The 12,601-nt window shown below is 55.2% G+C and overlaps 1 protein-coding gene across 1 annotated transcript; it reads left to right on the top strand.

Annotated features, from left to right (window-relative positions):
* The first annotated feature begins 272 nt into the window (after positions 1-272).
* FKBP10 (FKBP prolyl isomerase 10) lies at positions 273-11,524 on the top strand. Its single transcript, XM_032163623.2, has 10 exons — positions 273-589; positions 4,653-4,798; positions 5,679-5,868; positions 5,972-6,117; positions 6,506-6,695; positions 6,826-6,971; positions 7,577-7,769; positions 8,264-8,406; positions 8,959-9,122; positions 9,510-11,524. Exons 1-10 carry the CDS (start codon positions 345-347, stop codon positions 9,693-9,695), a joined length of 1,749 nt encoding a protein of 582 aa, XP_032019514.1. The 5' UTR covers positions 273-344; the 3' UTR covers positions 9,696-11,524.
* Positions 11,525-12,601: the final 1,077 nt, after the last annotated feature.

Here is a 12,601-nt window from a genome sequence, read left to right on the forward strand (position 1 = left end):
CTCAGAGTTCTCATCTTTCCCGAGCCTCTCTCCCTGGCCAGGCCCCAGGTCTCGCAGCCAGGGATGGAGATGGGGGGAGGGGGAACCTGGAGTTCTTTGTAGTGCCTCCCTCCGACTCTAACACACTCAGCCTGGCCCCCTCCTCCTATTGCACCCCCCTCCCGCGCTCCTCCAGGCCAGGCCAGCTCAGTCTTCCCAGCCCCCATTCCACGTGGACCAGCCAGGGCGGGGGTAGGGAAAGAGGACAGGAAGAGGGGGGAGCCAGTTCTGGGAGGCGGGGGGAAGGAGGTTGGCGGCGGCTCCCTCGCTCGCCCTCACTGCCGGCGGTCCCAACTCCAGGCACCATGTTCCCCGCGGGTCCCCCCAGCCACAGCCTCCTCCGGCTCCCCCTGCTGCAGCTTCTGCTACTGGTGGTGCAGGCCGTGGGGAGGGGGCTGGGCCGCGCCAGCCCTGCCGGGGGCCCCCTGGAAGATGTGGTCATCGAGAGGTACCACATCCCCAGGGCCTGTCCCCGGGAAGTGCAGATGGGGGATTTTGTGCGCTACCACTACAACGGCACTTTTGAAGATGGCAAGAAGTTTGATTCAAGGTAACCCCGGTTGGGCGCCCCGGGATTCACCACTCTGTCCCCTGAACCCGGGGTCCTGTTTCCTTGTTGCCTCTTTTAAGCTCTGCATCCCAATACTCTAACCCTAGACAGCACCCTTGGGGCCTCCCAGACACCCAGCTCCCCAAAGATGCCCTCCTGCCCCCACTTCCAAACCCTCACTTCTCAAAGGATCCCATTTCTTTCTCACAAGCTCTCCACATCCCGGAAAGGACTCGATAATGAAGGTGAACTGCCGTGTGTAGTTACCAGGGCTGTATTTAATGACCTGATGGAGAGGGGTGTTCTGGTCTACAGTGTTGGGGGGAAGGGGGTGGTCCCTGCTGCTTAAGAACCCTGGGATGGTCTATCAGCCTGGACCCCGTGACCTTTCCACCCACCCTGACTCCCCTTCTGGTTCCACTGTTTTCAGTGTCTTTGTGGTCACAGAAGAGGGAATAGAACTTTCTTTTGGAGCGGGTGGGAGTTTTCAGCGGCCTGGTGAGCAGGGAAAAAGGCTGGTGGGCATTATAAGAAGACAGCCGACTGGACCTGGGGGTAGGGCATGGCTCCCTGCGGAGGCCCTGTCTGTCTACGTGTCACACAGTTGGACATGCCACCCTGGGCTCCTTGGAGGAATTTCATTCCTCCCTCTCTGGTTCTCCTGGAACCCTCATCTCTCTCCATTTTAGGTACACCAGGCCAGAGGTGCAGGCCGCCCATTTTTGCCAGCCTTGGGGTTTGTAAGGTGGCTTCCTGGTCTGATCCAGGCCTTTGGTCTGCTCCAGCAAGTCCACTTTTGTTAGCAGGGACAGGGCAGGGCTGTGTGCCAGCCTTGGGGGTAAACCTAGGGTCCCAGTTACACACAGACCCCACAGCACACTGAAAGAAGTCAGTGTTTCTTAGACCCTCCTCTGAAACACACAACTCAGCCCACAGGAAATTAGTGGCCATGACTTTAGAGGCAGGCATATATTGGGGTAAGCCTACAAACTCCAAGAGTCCCAAGACCCTGGTTCAAATCCAGGCTATGACCATGGACAGAGAATTTTGTCTCTTTAAGCGTCACTTTCCTTATCTGAAAAGTGGAGGCAAAAACAGGACCTACTTGCTAAGGCTGATGTTAGGACTCCAAGGACACGGATGAATGAACGTAGGCTTCTCGCAGGGCCTGGCAGTCCTCCAGCCACTTCAGCACACATTAACATTGACCCTGAGGAAAACCGTATGACCTGATGCTGTTGAACTTGTACAAACTTCATACAGAGCTTAAGCCTTCATAACAACACTGAGAAGGAAACAGTCCAGACTTAAAACCTGTCTGCTTGGTGGGCAAATTCAGATACAGGGTAGTAGCCAGAAGCACAGCCCTGAGCCCTTGACTGCTAGGAGTGAGGCAGGGGTTGGGATTTAGGGGTTGTCATCCCTGATGGGGACTCTGGGAGCCCAGCTCATGAGTGTTGAGCTTGGAAAACTTTTTTTTTTTTTAGTTGTAGTCTCACTCTGTTGCCCAGGCTGGAGTGCAGTGGCGCGATCTCAGCTCACTGCAACCTCCGCCTCCTGGGTTCAAGCAATTCTCCTGCTTCAGCCTCCCAGGTAGCTATGATTATAGGCTCGTGCCACCATGCCCGGCTGATTTTTGTTTGTTTGTTTTTGTTTTTTTGAGACAGAGTCTCACACTGTTGCCTGGGCTGGAGTGCAATAGAGTGATCTCAGCTCACTGCAACCTCTGCCTCCGCCTCCCAGGTTCATGCTATTCTCCTGCCTCAGCCTCCCGAGTAGCTGGGATTACAGGTGCACACCACCACACTTGGCTAATTTTTTTGTATTTTTAGTAGAGAAGGGTTTCACTATGTTGGCCAGACTGGTCTCGAAAAAGGCGGGTGGCATTTTAAGAAAACAGCCAGCTGGACCTGGGGGTAGGGCATGGCTCCCTGCAGAGGCCCTGTCTGTCTACGTGTCACACAGTCGGACATGCCACCCTGGCCTTGTGATCCGCCTGCCTCGGCCTCCGAAAGTGCTGGGATTACAGGCGTAAGCCACTGCGCCTAGCCTTAATTTTTTGTATTTTAGTAGAGATGGCGTTTCACCATGTTGCTCAGGCTGGTCACAAACGCCTGAGCTCAGGCAATCCACCCTCCTCAGCCTCCCAAAGTTCTAGAATTACAGGCGTGAGCCCCTGCGCCCACACAACTTAGAAAACTTTTTTTTTTTTGAGACGGAGTCTTGCTCTGTTGCCCAGGCTGGAGTGCAGTAGCGCGATCTCCACTCACTGCAAGCTCCGCCTCCCGGGTTCATACCATTATCCTGCCTCAGCCTCCAGATTAGCTGGGACTACAGGCGCCACCACAATTTTTTTTTTGTATTTTTAGTAGAGATGGGCTTTCACCATGTTAGCCAGGATGGTCTCCATTTCCTGACCTCATGATCCACCCGCCTCGGCCTCCCGTGAGCCACGCTCGGCCAGAAAATTTTTTTTTTTTTTTTTTTTTTTTTTTTGAGACGGGTCTTGCTCTGTCGCGCAATCTCGGCTCACTGCAAGCTCCGCCTCCCGGGTTCACGCCATTCTCCTGCCTCAGCCTCTCCGAGTAGCTGGGACTACAGGCGCCCGCCACCACGCCCGGCTAATTTTTTGTATTTTTAGTAGAGACGGGGTTTCACCCTGGTCTCGATCTCCTGACCTCGTGATCCGCCCGCCTCGGCCTCCCAAAGTGCTGGGATTACAAGCGTGAGCCACCGCGCCCGGCCCCAGAAAACTTTCTTAACCCATGGCCCCTTCAATTAAAAAAAGAAAAAACAAAACAAAAAACTCCCATCCTCACTTTACTTTTGAAAACTTAAAATAAATTAAAAGTGTATATAATTGGCTGGGCACACTGGCTCACTCCTGTAATCCCAGCACTTTGGGGGGCCCAGGCAGGCAGATCACTTGAGGCCAAGAGTGACCAGCCTGGGAAACATGGCGAAAGCCCTCTCTACTAAAAATACAAAAATTAGCCAGATATGGTGGTGCATGCCTGTAATCCCAGCTACTACTTGGGAGGCTGAGGCAGGAGAATCGCTTGAACCCGGGAGGTGGAGGTTGCAGTGAGCCAAGATTGCACCACTGCAGTCCAGCCTGGGTGACAGAGCTGAGACTCCATCTCCAAAAATATATATGTATAAGTAAAAATAAATACATTAATTAAAAGTGTATTTAACTAAAAACAAACAAAAGCCATGGCATTTTTAGAATAGGCTTTTTTTCTTTTTTTTTTTTTGAGAGGGAGTCTCACTCTGTCGCCAGGCTGGAGTCCAGTGGCGTGATTTCGGCTCACTGCAACCTCCGCCTCCCAGGTTCATGCCATTCTCCTGCCTCAGCCTCCTGAGTAACTGGGACTACAGGCGCCCGCCACCACGCCTGGCTAATGTTTTGTATTTTTAGTAGAGATGGGGTTTCACTGTGTTAGCCAGGATTGTAGAATAGGCCTTTTCAAAATGTGAAACCAATTCCCACCCCACCTCTGCTCTCCCGTCTTTTCCTTGGAGAGCCAATAGTATAATGGCAAATTTTGAACTCAGCTGACTGCATATTAGCTGTGTGACCTTGGGCAAGGCACTGGGTCTCTCAAGTCTCCATTTCTCTCATAAGAAAAATGAGAACAAGAATGCCCACCTCACAGGGGAGAGAAAGAAGATACGGAATGTAAAATGCCAAGCATTTAAACCCATATAGTAATGCTCCTCTGCCCCTCCGTGCTGTACCTACCACTCCCCACTTGCTGTCAGCAAATGGTAGCAGCCATCAGGCCCATGCATCCCACCCAACCCCATCCCAGGGCAATAGCAGCCCTTGTCCTCCTCAGGGACTTGCCTTTCACAACAGTCCGTTCTCTTAAGGTGGGCGTCACGGCCGACCTAGGAGGGGGACTTGAAAAGGAGGTGAGAAGTGTGTGTGCGTATCCACACCTGGGTATAGGGAGGGGGGATTGTGTGCGTGTGTGCAGGCACACCTGTGCACCTATGCCACCATGGGCAGTGTGTGTGTGTCTGAGGTCACTGTATCCCATCTGTCCCTCCCCCCCAGCTATGATCGCAACACCCTGGTGGCCATCGTGGTGGGTGTGGGGCGCCTCATCACTGGCATGGACCGAGGCCTCATGGGCATGTGTGTCAACGAGCGGCGACGCCTCATTGTGCCTCCCCACCTGGGCTATGGGAGCATCGGCCTGGGTGAGAAGGGCTGGGGCACAGACCGGGGGTGGAGGAGACCAGGAGGCAGAATCAGGGATCCTGGGGTGAGAAAACGGAAGTGCCAAGATGAGGAGTGGCTTGCCCAATGTCACACTGTGCACGCAGTATGAAGAGTGGCAGCTCTGGCTGGGGCAGTGGCTGACATATATGGTCCCAGAGTTTTGGGAGGCCGAGGTGGGAGGATTGCTTGAACCCAGGAGTTCCAGACCAGCCTAGGCAACATAGTGAGACCTCGTCTCTACAAAAAATAAAATAAATTATCCAGGTGTGGTGGTGTGTGCCTGTAGTCCCAACTACTCCAAAGGCTCAGGTGGGAGGATTGCTTGACCCCAGGAGGCTGCAGTGAGCCATGATCATGCCACTGAATTCCACTGTGTGACAGAGCAAAACCCCATCTTTTTTTTTTTTTTTTTTTGAGACAGTGTCTCACTCTGTTGCACAGGCTGGAGTTTAGTGGTGCGATCTCGGCTCACTGTAACCTCAGCCTCCTGGGCTCAAGCAATCCTCCCTCTCAGCCTCCCAAATAGCTGGGACTACAGGTGCACACCACCACACGTGGCTAATTTTTTGTATTTTTAGTAGAGATGGGGTTTCGCCGTGTTGCGCAGGCTGGTCTTGAACTCCTGGGCTCCAGCCATCCACCTGCCTTGGCCTCCCACAGTGCTGGGATAACAGGCATGAGCCACTGTGCCCGGCCCCCTATCTCTTAAAAAAAAAAAAAACAAAAATAGTGGCAGCTCTGTGCCTGGTTTGGGTCTCTTGGTGCTGGGATGAGAGGAAGGGGAATAACGGGGCCCTGGATGGGATCGTGGTTGGCAGAGCAGAACTCTGAGATCTCCACGCTGCTGTGCCCTCACAGCGGGGCTCATTCCACCAGATGCCACCCTCTACTTCGATGTGGTTCTGCTGGATGTGTGGAACAAGGAAGACACCGTGCAGGTGAGCACATTGCTGCGCCCGTCCCACTGCCCCCGCATGGTCCAGGACGGCGACTTTGTCCGCTACCACTACAATGGCACCCTGCTGGACGGCACCTCCTTCGACACCAGGTAAGGGGCTGGAGGGGAACCCTGAGGCACTGGGGACTGTGGCATGGGGAGCAGGAATCCGGGGCCCAGCCTGCCTCTCCCACCTCCACCTCATTTTCTGCAGCTACAGTAGGGGCGGCACTTATGACACCTACGTCGGCTCTGGTTGGCTGATCAAGGGCATGGACCAGGGGCTGCTGGGCATGTGTCCTGGAGAGAGAAGGAAGATTATCATCCCCCCATTCCTGGCCTATGGCGAGAAAGGCTATGGTGAGGGTGGGCAAGGACACAAGGGGAAATTCTGCAGAAGAGGGAAAAATCAGGCCTCCACATACAGTTGCTCAGGTTGTATACTGCACGAGGGCATCCAACCGAGGACTCAAGGCGGGATGAAATCTACCCTTGGTGCTACCTCACTAAGAAGGGGTGCTTTATTCTGATTCACACGAAGGCTCAGTATGAGCCGGTGGTGGCCCTGGGGAAAACCCAGCTGAGGCCTTACTGGAGGAGCAAGAAGCAGGGCTACTGATGGGCGGGAAAGGGCTCTGGAGAGTGGGGCTAGTGTCTTCTTGCATGGTGCCCACTGGGTCTTCCTGAGTCAAGAAGGAGCCTCGGCTTGCTCCCCAACTGTATGGTTCAAGCCCTATCCCTTCCCCAGGGACAGTGATCCCCCCACAGGCCTCACTGGTCTTTCACGTCCTCCTGATTGACGTGCACAACCCGAAGGACACTGTCCAGCTAGAGACGCTGGAGCTCCCCCCGGGCTGTGTCCGCAGAGCCGGGGCCGGGGACTTCATGCGCTACCACTACAATGGCTCCTTGATGGACGGCACCCTCTTCGATTCCAGGTCAGGAGGGTCTTGAGGTGGGAGGGCGGGGGCTGGGTGAAATGTGGACGAAGCTGGGGGTCACTCTGAGCTGCCTGGAAGGGGAGGGCCCCTTTGACTCCCTTCCTGGCCCTCCCGCCTTGTATTGCAGCTACTCCCGCAACCACACCTACAATACCTATATCGGGCAGGGTTACATCATCCCCGGGATGGACCAGGGGCTGCAGGGTGCCTGCATGGGGGAACGCCGGAGAATTACCATCCCCCCGCACCTCGCCTACGGGGAGAATGGAACTGGTAGGGGCGTTCCCCAGCCACCACCTCAGCTCCTCCTCTGAACTGCCCATTGTGGCTAGGCCGCCCCCTCCCACAGTGGGATTCCAGCCACGGCTCGGCTCGGCCCCTCTCATCACAAAAACATGCATGCAGCTTACATCTGGTCACCCCATCTGATTCCTGCCACACAGACTCCATCGGTTTCCTCCAGGGCAGCGCCTCACTTCTCCCCTTCTGCAGTGGAGAAGGGCAGCCAACTCCTGAGTCTGGGGAGGGAGGGTGGTTATGGAAAAACAGAACCAGCACACCCCCAGGACCCAGCTGTGCTGGGAGCCTCAGTGTCCTCACCTGTAAAATGGGCAAGCCATGCTGATCCGCGGGTAAGTTACTGGGAGTTTGCAAGATGGTGAGTGGAAAAGGGCTTTCTTACTGGAAAGCCGCCTTCCCCTGCCCCCTGCCCCAGTGAGAGTTTGTTAGAATCGACTCTGGACAAACATCCCGTCCCATCCTCCTTTGGATCCTGAGGGTCGGGAAGGGGTATCAGGTCTGGGGACCTCCATGGAGAGACCTCAAGGAACCTCTCCTAGTGCTCTGAGCTGACCACACTCCCCCATTCTGGCCCTCAGGAGACAAGATCCCTGGCTCTGCCGTGCTCATCTTCAACGTCCATGTCATTGACTTCCACAACCCTGCGGATGTGGTGGAAATCAGGACACTGTCCCGGCCGTCTGAGACCTGCAATGAGACCACCAAGCTTGGGGACTTTGTTCGATACCATTACAACTGTTCTTTGCTGGACGGCACCCAGCTGTTCACCTCGTGGGTCCGGGGTGGGGCCGGGACTGGGCAGGTGGGTGGGCACAGGCATGGGGAGTCCTCCTCAGGGCACCCCCAACGCCTGCTCCTCCCTCTTGGTCCTCGAGCGCCAGGGGAGCATTCAGCCTCTTGCTGCTTCTGTAAGTCCCCATCTTGGAGTATGTCGGGGAGCCATGAGGAGATGAAATTCTCTGCTTCGCAGGGGAAGGGAAGGTGAAGCCAACAGTTGGGGGAGAACGGCTTTTTCCATTTCACAGAGGGGAAACTGATGCAGGGAGCCATGAGCCCTCGAGGCCACACTTTAGCGGGCAGAGGCAAGATGAGAAGGGAACTCCACGTCTGCACCGCTGGGCCCCTGCACTCTGCTGCGTGGCCGAAGTCACCAGTGGGAGTAACTCCGGAACTAAGGGCTTGTTCTGGGCCCACCTCAGAGAGAGTGGGGTGTGCCCTGGCAGGGGACAGGATGGCTGCTGACCTGGGCATCTACTCTCCCCCAGGCATGACTACGGGGCCCCCCAGGAGGCGACTCTAGGGGCCAACAAGGTGATCGAAGGCCTGGACACCGGCCTGCAGGGCATGTGTGTGGGAGAGAGGCGGCAGCTCATCGTGCCCCCGCACCTGGCCCACGGGGAGAGTGGAGGTGAGGGGCTGAGACCATAATCTTTTTTTTTTTTTTTTTGAGATGGAGTCTGACTCTGTTGCCCAGGCTGGAGTGCAGTGGTGTCATCTCAGCTCACTGCAACCTCCACTTCCCAGGTTCAAGCGATTCTCCTGCCTCAGCCTCCTGAGTAGCTGGGATTACAGGCACCTGCCACCCTGCCCAGCTAATTTTTGTATTTTAAGTAGAGGCAGGGTTTTGCCATGTTGGTCAGGCTGGTCTTGAACTCCTGACCTCAGGTGATCCACCCACCTTGGCCTCCCAAACTGCTGGGATTACAATCGTGAGCCACTGAGCCTGGCCCGAGACCGTAATCTGACTGGCATCTGTCCCTTTTGCTCCCGTCCATTGTGGGTCTGATGGCTGGTGGGAGGAGTCAGGAATGCCTTCAGGATGGCTCCTTAAACATCCCATGCCCCACTCTCCAGCCCAGCCCCAGGAGGGGAAACTGGCCTGTGGGCTGGGAAACAGTGAAGCCAGGCCCAGACCCTGGCCTGACTAGGACCCCTCCCTTCTCTCCTGCCCTCCCTCCAGCCCGGGGAGTCCCAGGCAGTGCTGTGCTGCTGTTTGAGGTGGAGCTGGTGTCCCGGGAGGATGGGCTGCCCACAGGCTACCTGTTTGTGTGGCACGAGGACCCTCCTGCCAACCTGTTTGAAGACATGGACCTCAACAAGGATGGCGAGGTCCCTCCAGAGGAGGTGAGTGAAGGTTCAGTCCTAATAGCCATGCCCACGCAATCCCCACACCCAGGAAGCATCGAGGAAGAAGACGTCCCCTGTCTGGATTGCCCACCTGCCCTGGTGCTCCTGCCCGCGCTGAGTCCCGCGCCTCAGGCTCCTCGTCCCTGCTTTTTCCTGGGCACATATGCAGGCTGTTCCCTACCTGAGATCAGTCACAGAATACCCCCCATGCCACGCCTCCACCCCAGCCCCCACCAGGACCCCAGCACCAGTGCCTTTCCCAGCCCTTCCTGAGTTACAGGGTGCGGGGGAGCCTGGGAAAAAAGAAGAAAAAGAAAGCACTCACTGGCCTCCACCCAAGGCTATGACCCTCACTGCCCACTCCCCTGCTCTCCCCTCCCCCAGTTCTCCACCTTCATCAAGGCTCAAGTGAGTGAGGGCAAAGGACGCCTCATGCCTGGGCAGGACCCTGAGAAAACCATAGGAGACATGTTCCAGAACCAGGACCGCAACCAGGACGGCAAGATCACAGTCGAGGAGCTCAAGCTGAAGTCAGATGAGGACCAGGAGCTGGTCCACGAGGAGCTCTGAGGGGCAGGGAGCCTGGCCGGGCCTGAGACACAGAGGCCCACTGCGAGGGGGACAGTGGCGGTGGGACTGACCTGCTGACAGTCACCCTCCCTCTGCTGGGATGAGGTCCAGGAGCCAACTAAAATGATGGCAGAGGAGACATCTCTGGTGTTCCCACCACCCTAGACGAAAATCCACAGCACAGACCTCTACCCCGTTTCTCTTTCATCCTTCCTTAAAATGTTTGGATTTGCAAAGCCAATTTGGGGCCGGTGGAGCCTGGGGTTGGATAGGGCCATGGCTGGTCCCCCACCATGCCTCCCCTCCACATCACTGACACAGCTGAGCTTGTTATCCATCTCCCCAAACTTTCTCTTTATTTGTACTTCTTGTCATCCCCACTCCCAGCCCCTATTCCTCTGTGTGACAGCTCCCTAGGACCCCTCCGCCTTCCTCCCCAATCCTGACTGGCTCCTAGGGAAGGGGACGGCTCCTGGAGGGCAGCCCTACCTCTCCCATGCCCTTTGCCCTACCTCGCCTCCAGTGGAGGCTGAGCTGACCCCTGGGCTGCTGGAGGCCGGACTGGGCTGTAGTTAGCTTTTCATCCCTAAAGAAGGCTCCTTTCCCTAAGGAACCATAGAAGAGGAAGAAAACAAACGGCATGTGTGAGGGAAGCTGCTTGGGTGGGTGTTAGGGCTATGAAATCTTGGATTTGGGGCTGAGGGGTGGGAGGGAGGGCAGAGCTCTGCACACTCAAAGGCTAAACTGGTGTCAGTCCTTTTTTCCTTTGTTCCAAATAAAAGATTAAACCAATGGCCTTAGGGTGTCTTTTGGAACAGGTTGAGGGGCAGGGGGGAATGGCTAGGGGATGAAGTGGGGGTTGTGGGAGGCCTTTAGACCCAGAGATTGGGGAAAAAGTTAAACCAGGCTGTTTCCATGGTCTTGTTAGCTCCAGGCAGCGTGTCCCCAGATCAGGGGCTCCCCATCTGGAGGTTTCCTGCCTGCCCTGGGCTTAACCTGGGGGCTTTGCTGTGGGAAGGGAGCCCTGGTCTGTGGAGGGGGTGAATGTGTAAAGGGGGGAGGCCTCCAGCAGGGTGTGGAGAGATGATCCTCATCCTCCAATTGTCCCCATTGAATGGGAAAGACAAGGTCCCTGACCTCAAACACAACCTACAAAGTTCAAGGATTAAATTAAACCACACAAGTCAGATGATCCTTTTCCGTAGATCATTTCCAATACTATGATATTCCCATCTCTCCCTGCTCCTGGCCACCACCTGTTACCACCTGCCCACCCTTCTCCCTCTTGCTAGGGGAAAGGTAATGGTTCAGATCTCCACAGTGTCTTGCAGGAGGACTTCAGCCGCCAACCAAGCCATCTGTCCTCACTTGCCTGATACGACCCAAGCATTCTGAGGACGGGGTGGGGACTTAGGAAAGAAAATGACAGGACTGGACTCATACAGCAAACTGCCCCCATCAGCACTTCTTGCCCAGGGTCCCTTTAGAGATGTGACTGCTCCCCACGGGCAATGAACGACATTCTCTGGCCCCGAAGCATCCAGAAAGCTCCTTGATTGAAGTCTTTTTTTTTTTTTTTTTTTGAGACAGGGTCTCGCTCTGTCACCACAGCGCAGTGGTATGATCTCAGCTCACTGCAACCTCCGCCTGCCAGGTTCAAGTGATTCTCCTGCTTCAGCCACCTGAGTAGCTGGGATTACAGGCACGGGCCACCAAGCCCGGCTAATTTTTGTATTTTTAGTAGAGACCTCAGGGTCTTACCATGTTGGCCACACTAGTCTCAAACTCCTGACCTCAAGTGATCTGCCACCCTGGCCTCCCAGAGTGCTGGGATTACAGGCATGAGCCACTGTGCCGGCCAAGAAAGCTCCTTGATTAAAGTCTGGAAGTGGTTACTAACCCAGCCTCAGGTGGTGGCCACTCCCTCCTCCCAAAACTGAATGGAACAGGCCTGAAGCAGAGAAATGCAGCAAAAGGCATGGGCTTTGGTCAGAAACATTCAAATCCTGGCTCCAGCTCCCAGCTGTGGAGTTTGGGCAAGTTACCCGTCCTGCCTGAGCCATCTGGAAGCAGGAGGAGCTGCAACTACTTGTGGGGTCATTGTGAGGGTGAACTGGCAGGCACCCAAGTGCCCAGAGTGGCACCTGGCACACCGCAGGCCTTCAGTAACATCTGTATTACTTCCTGCTTCACATCTGCAGAATAATAGAACTTTCCAACGGCTAGCCGAACACTGCAGGAAGGGTGCTGGTGATTTCCTCTAAGGCTAAGTAAGACAATGCTGAACTGGCTCTTCAGGGTCGGCCCAATAATGCAAGACCACAGTGCACACATCACTTGTTTCACCTTGGCACAGTCTCCCTCAGGTCCCTGCTCTAAATTCCCCTTTTCAGGGCATCCACTTTAGTGGCCCCGACCCATAAGAGGAGGGGAAAGGAGATCCTAGGGCATAGGGGGACAGCCACACACGAATGCATCCCCTCAGTGATTCCTAAAGAGGGGGCCCTCACACAGCGTTGCCTCAACCCCACCAGTCCCAAATGAATTTCAAGTTTGATGGCTGAATCAGAATAAAGTCAAACCACTGTAGGCTAGAACATATCCTTTCAGCCCCACACTGAACCAGACAGACACAATCAGGTTGTGCTCGGATGGGGTCTCAGGCCAATTTGTGGTGGTTCTCAAACTGTGTTCCTAGAAGCATCGCATGTGCCCCCAGGACCAAGAGGTCCAGGTTCTACCCCCACCCACATCCCCTGAATCAGAACAGCTTTTTTTTCCATTTTAAAAATGTTGACTGTTTCACACATTATATTTGCTTGAAGAACAACTTCCCATGTTTAAAAATCTTGAAAAAAATCCCTGGAATAGACAATCCCTAGAGCACTGACATGCTGTGGTCCAAG

Source organism: Hylobates moloch, unplaced genomic scaffold (assembly GCF_009828535.3).
Source record: "Hylobates moloch isolate HMO894 unplaced genomic scaffold, HMol_V3 SCAFFOLD_10, whole genome shotgun sequence".
Classification (NCBI taxonomy): Eukaryota; Metazoa; Chordata; class Mammalia; order Primates; family Hylobatidae; genus Hylobates; species Hylobates moloch.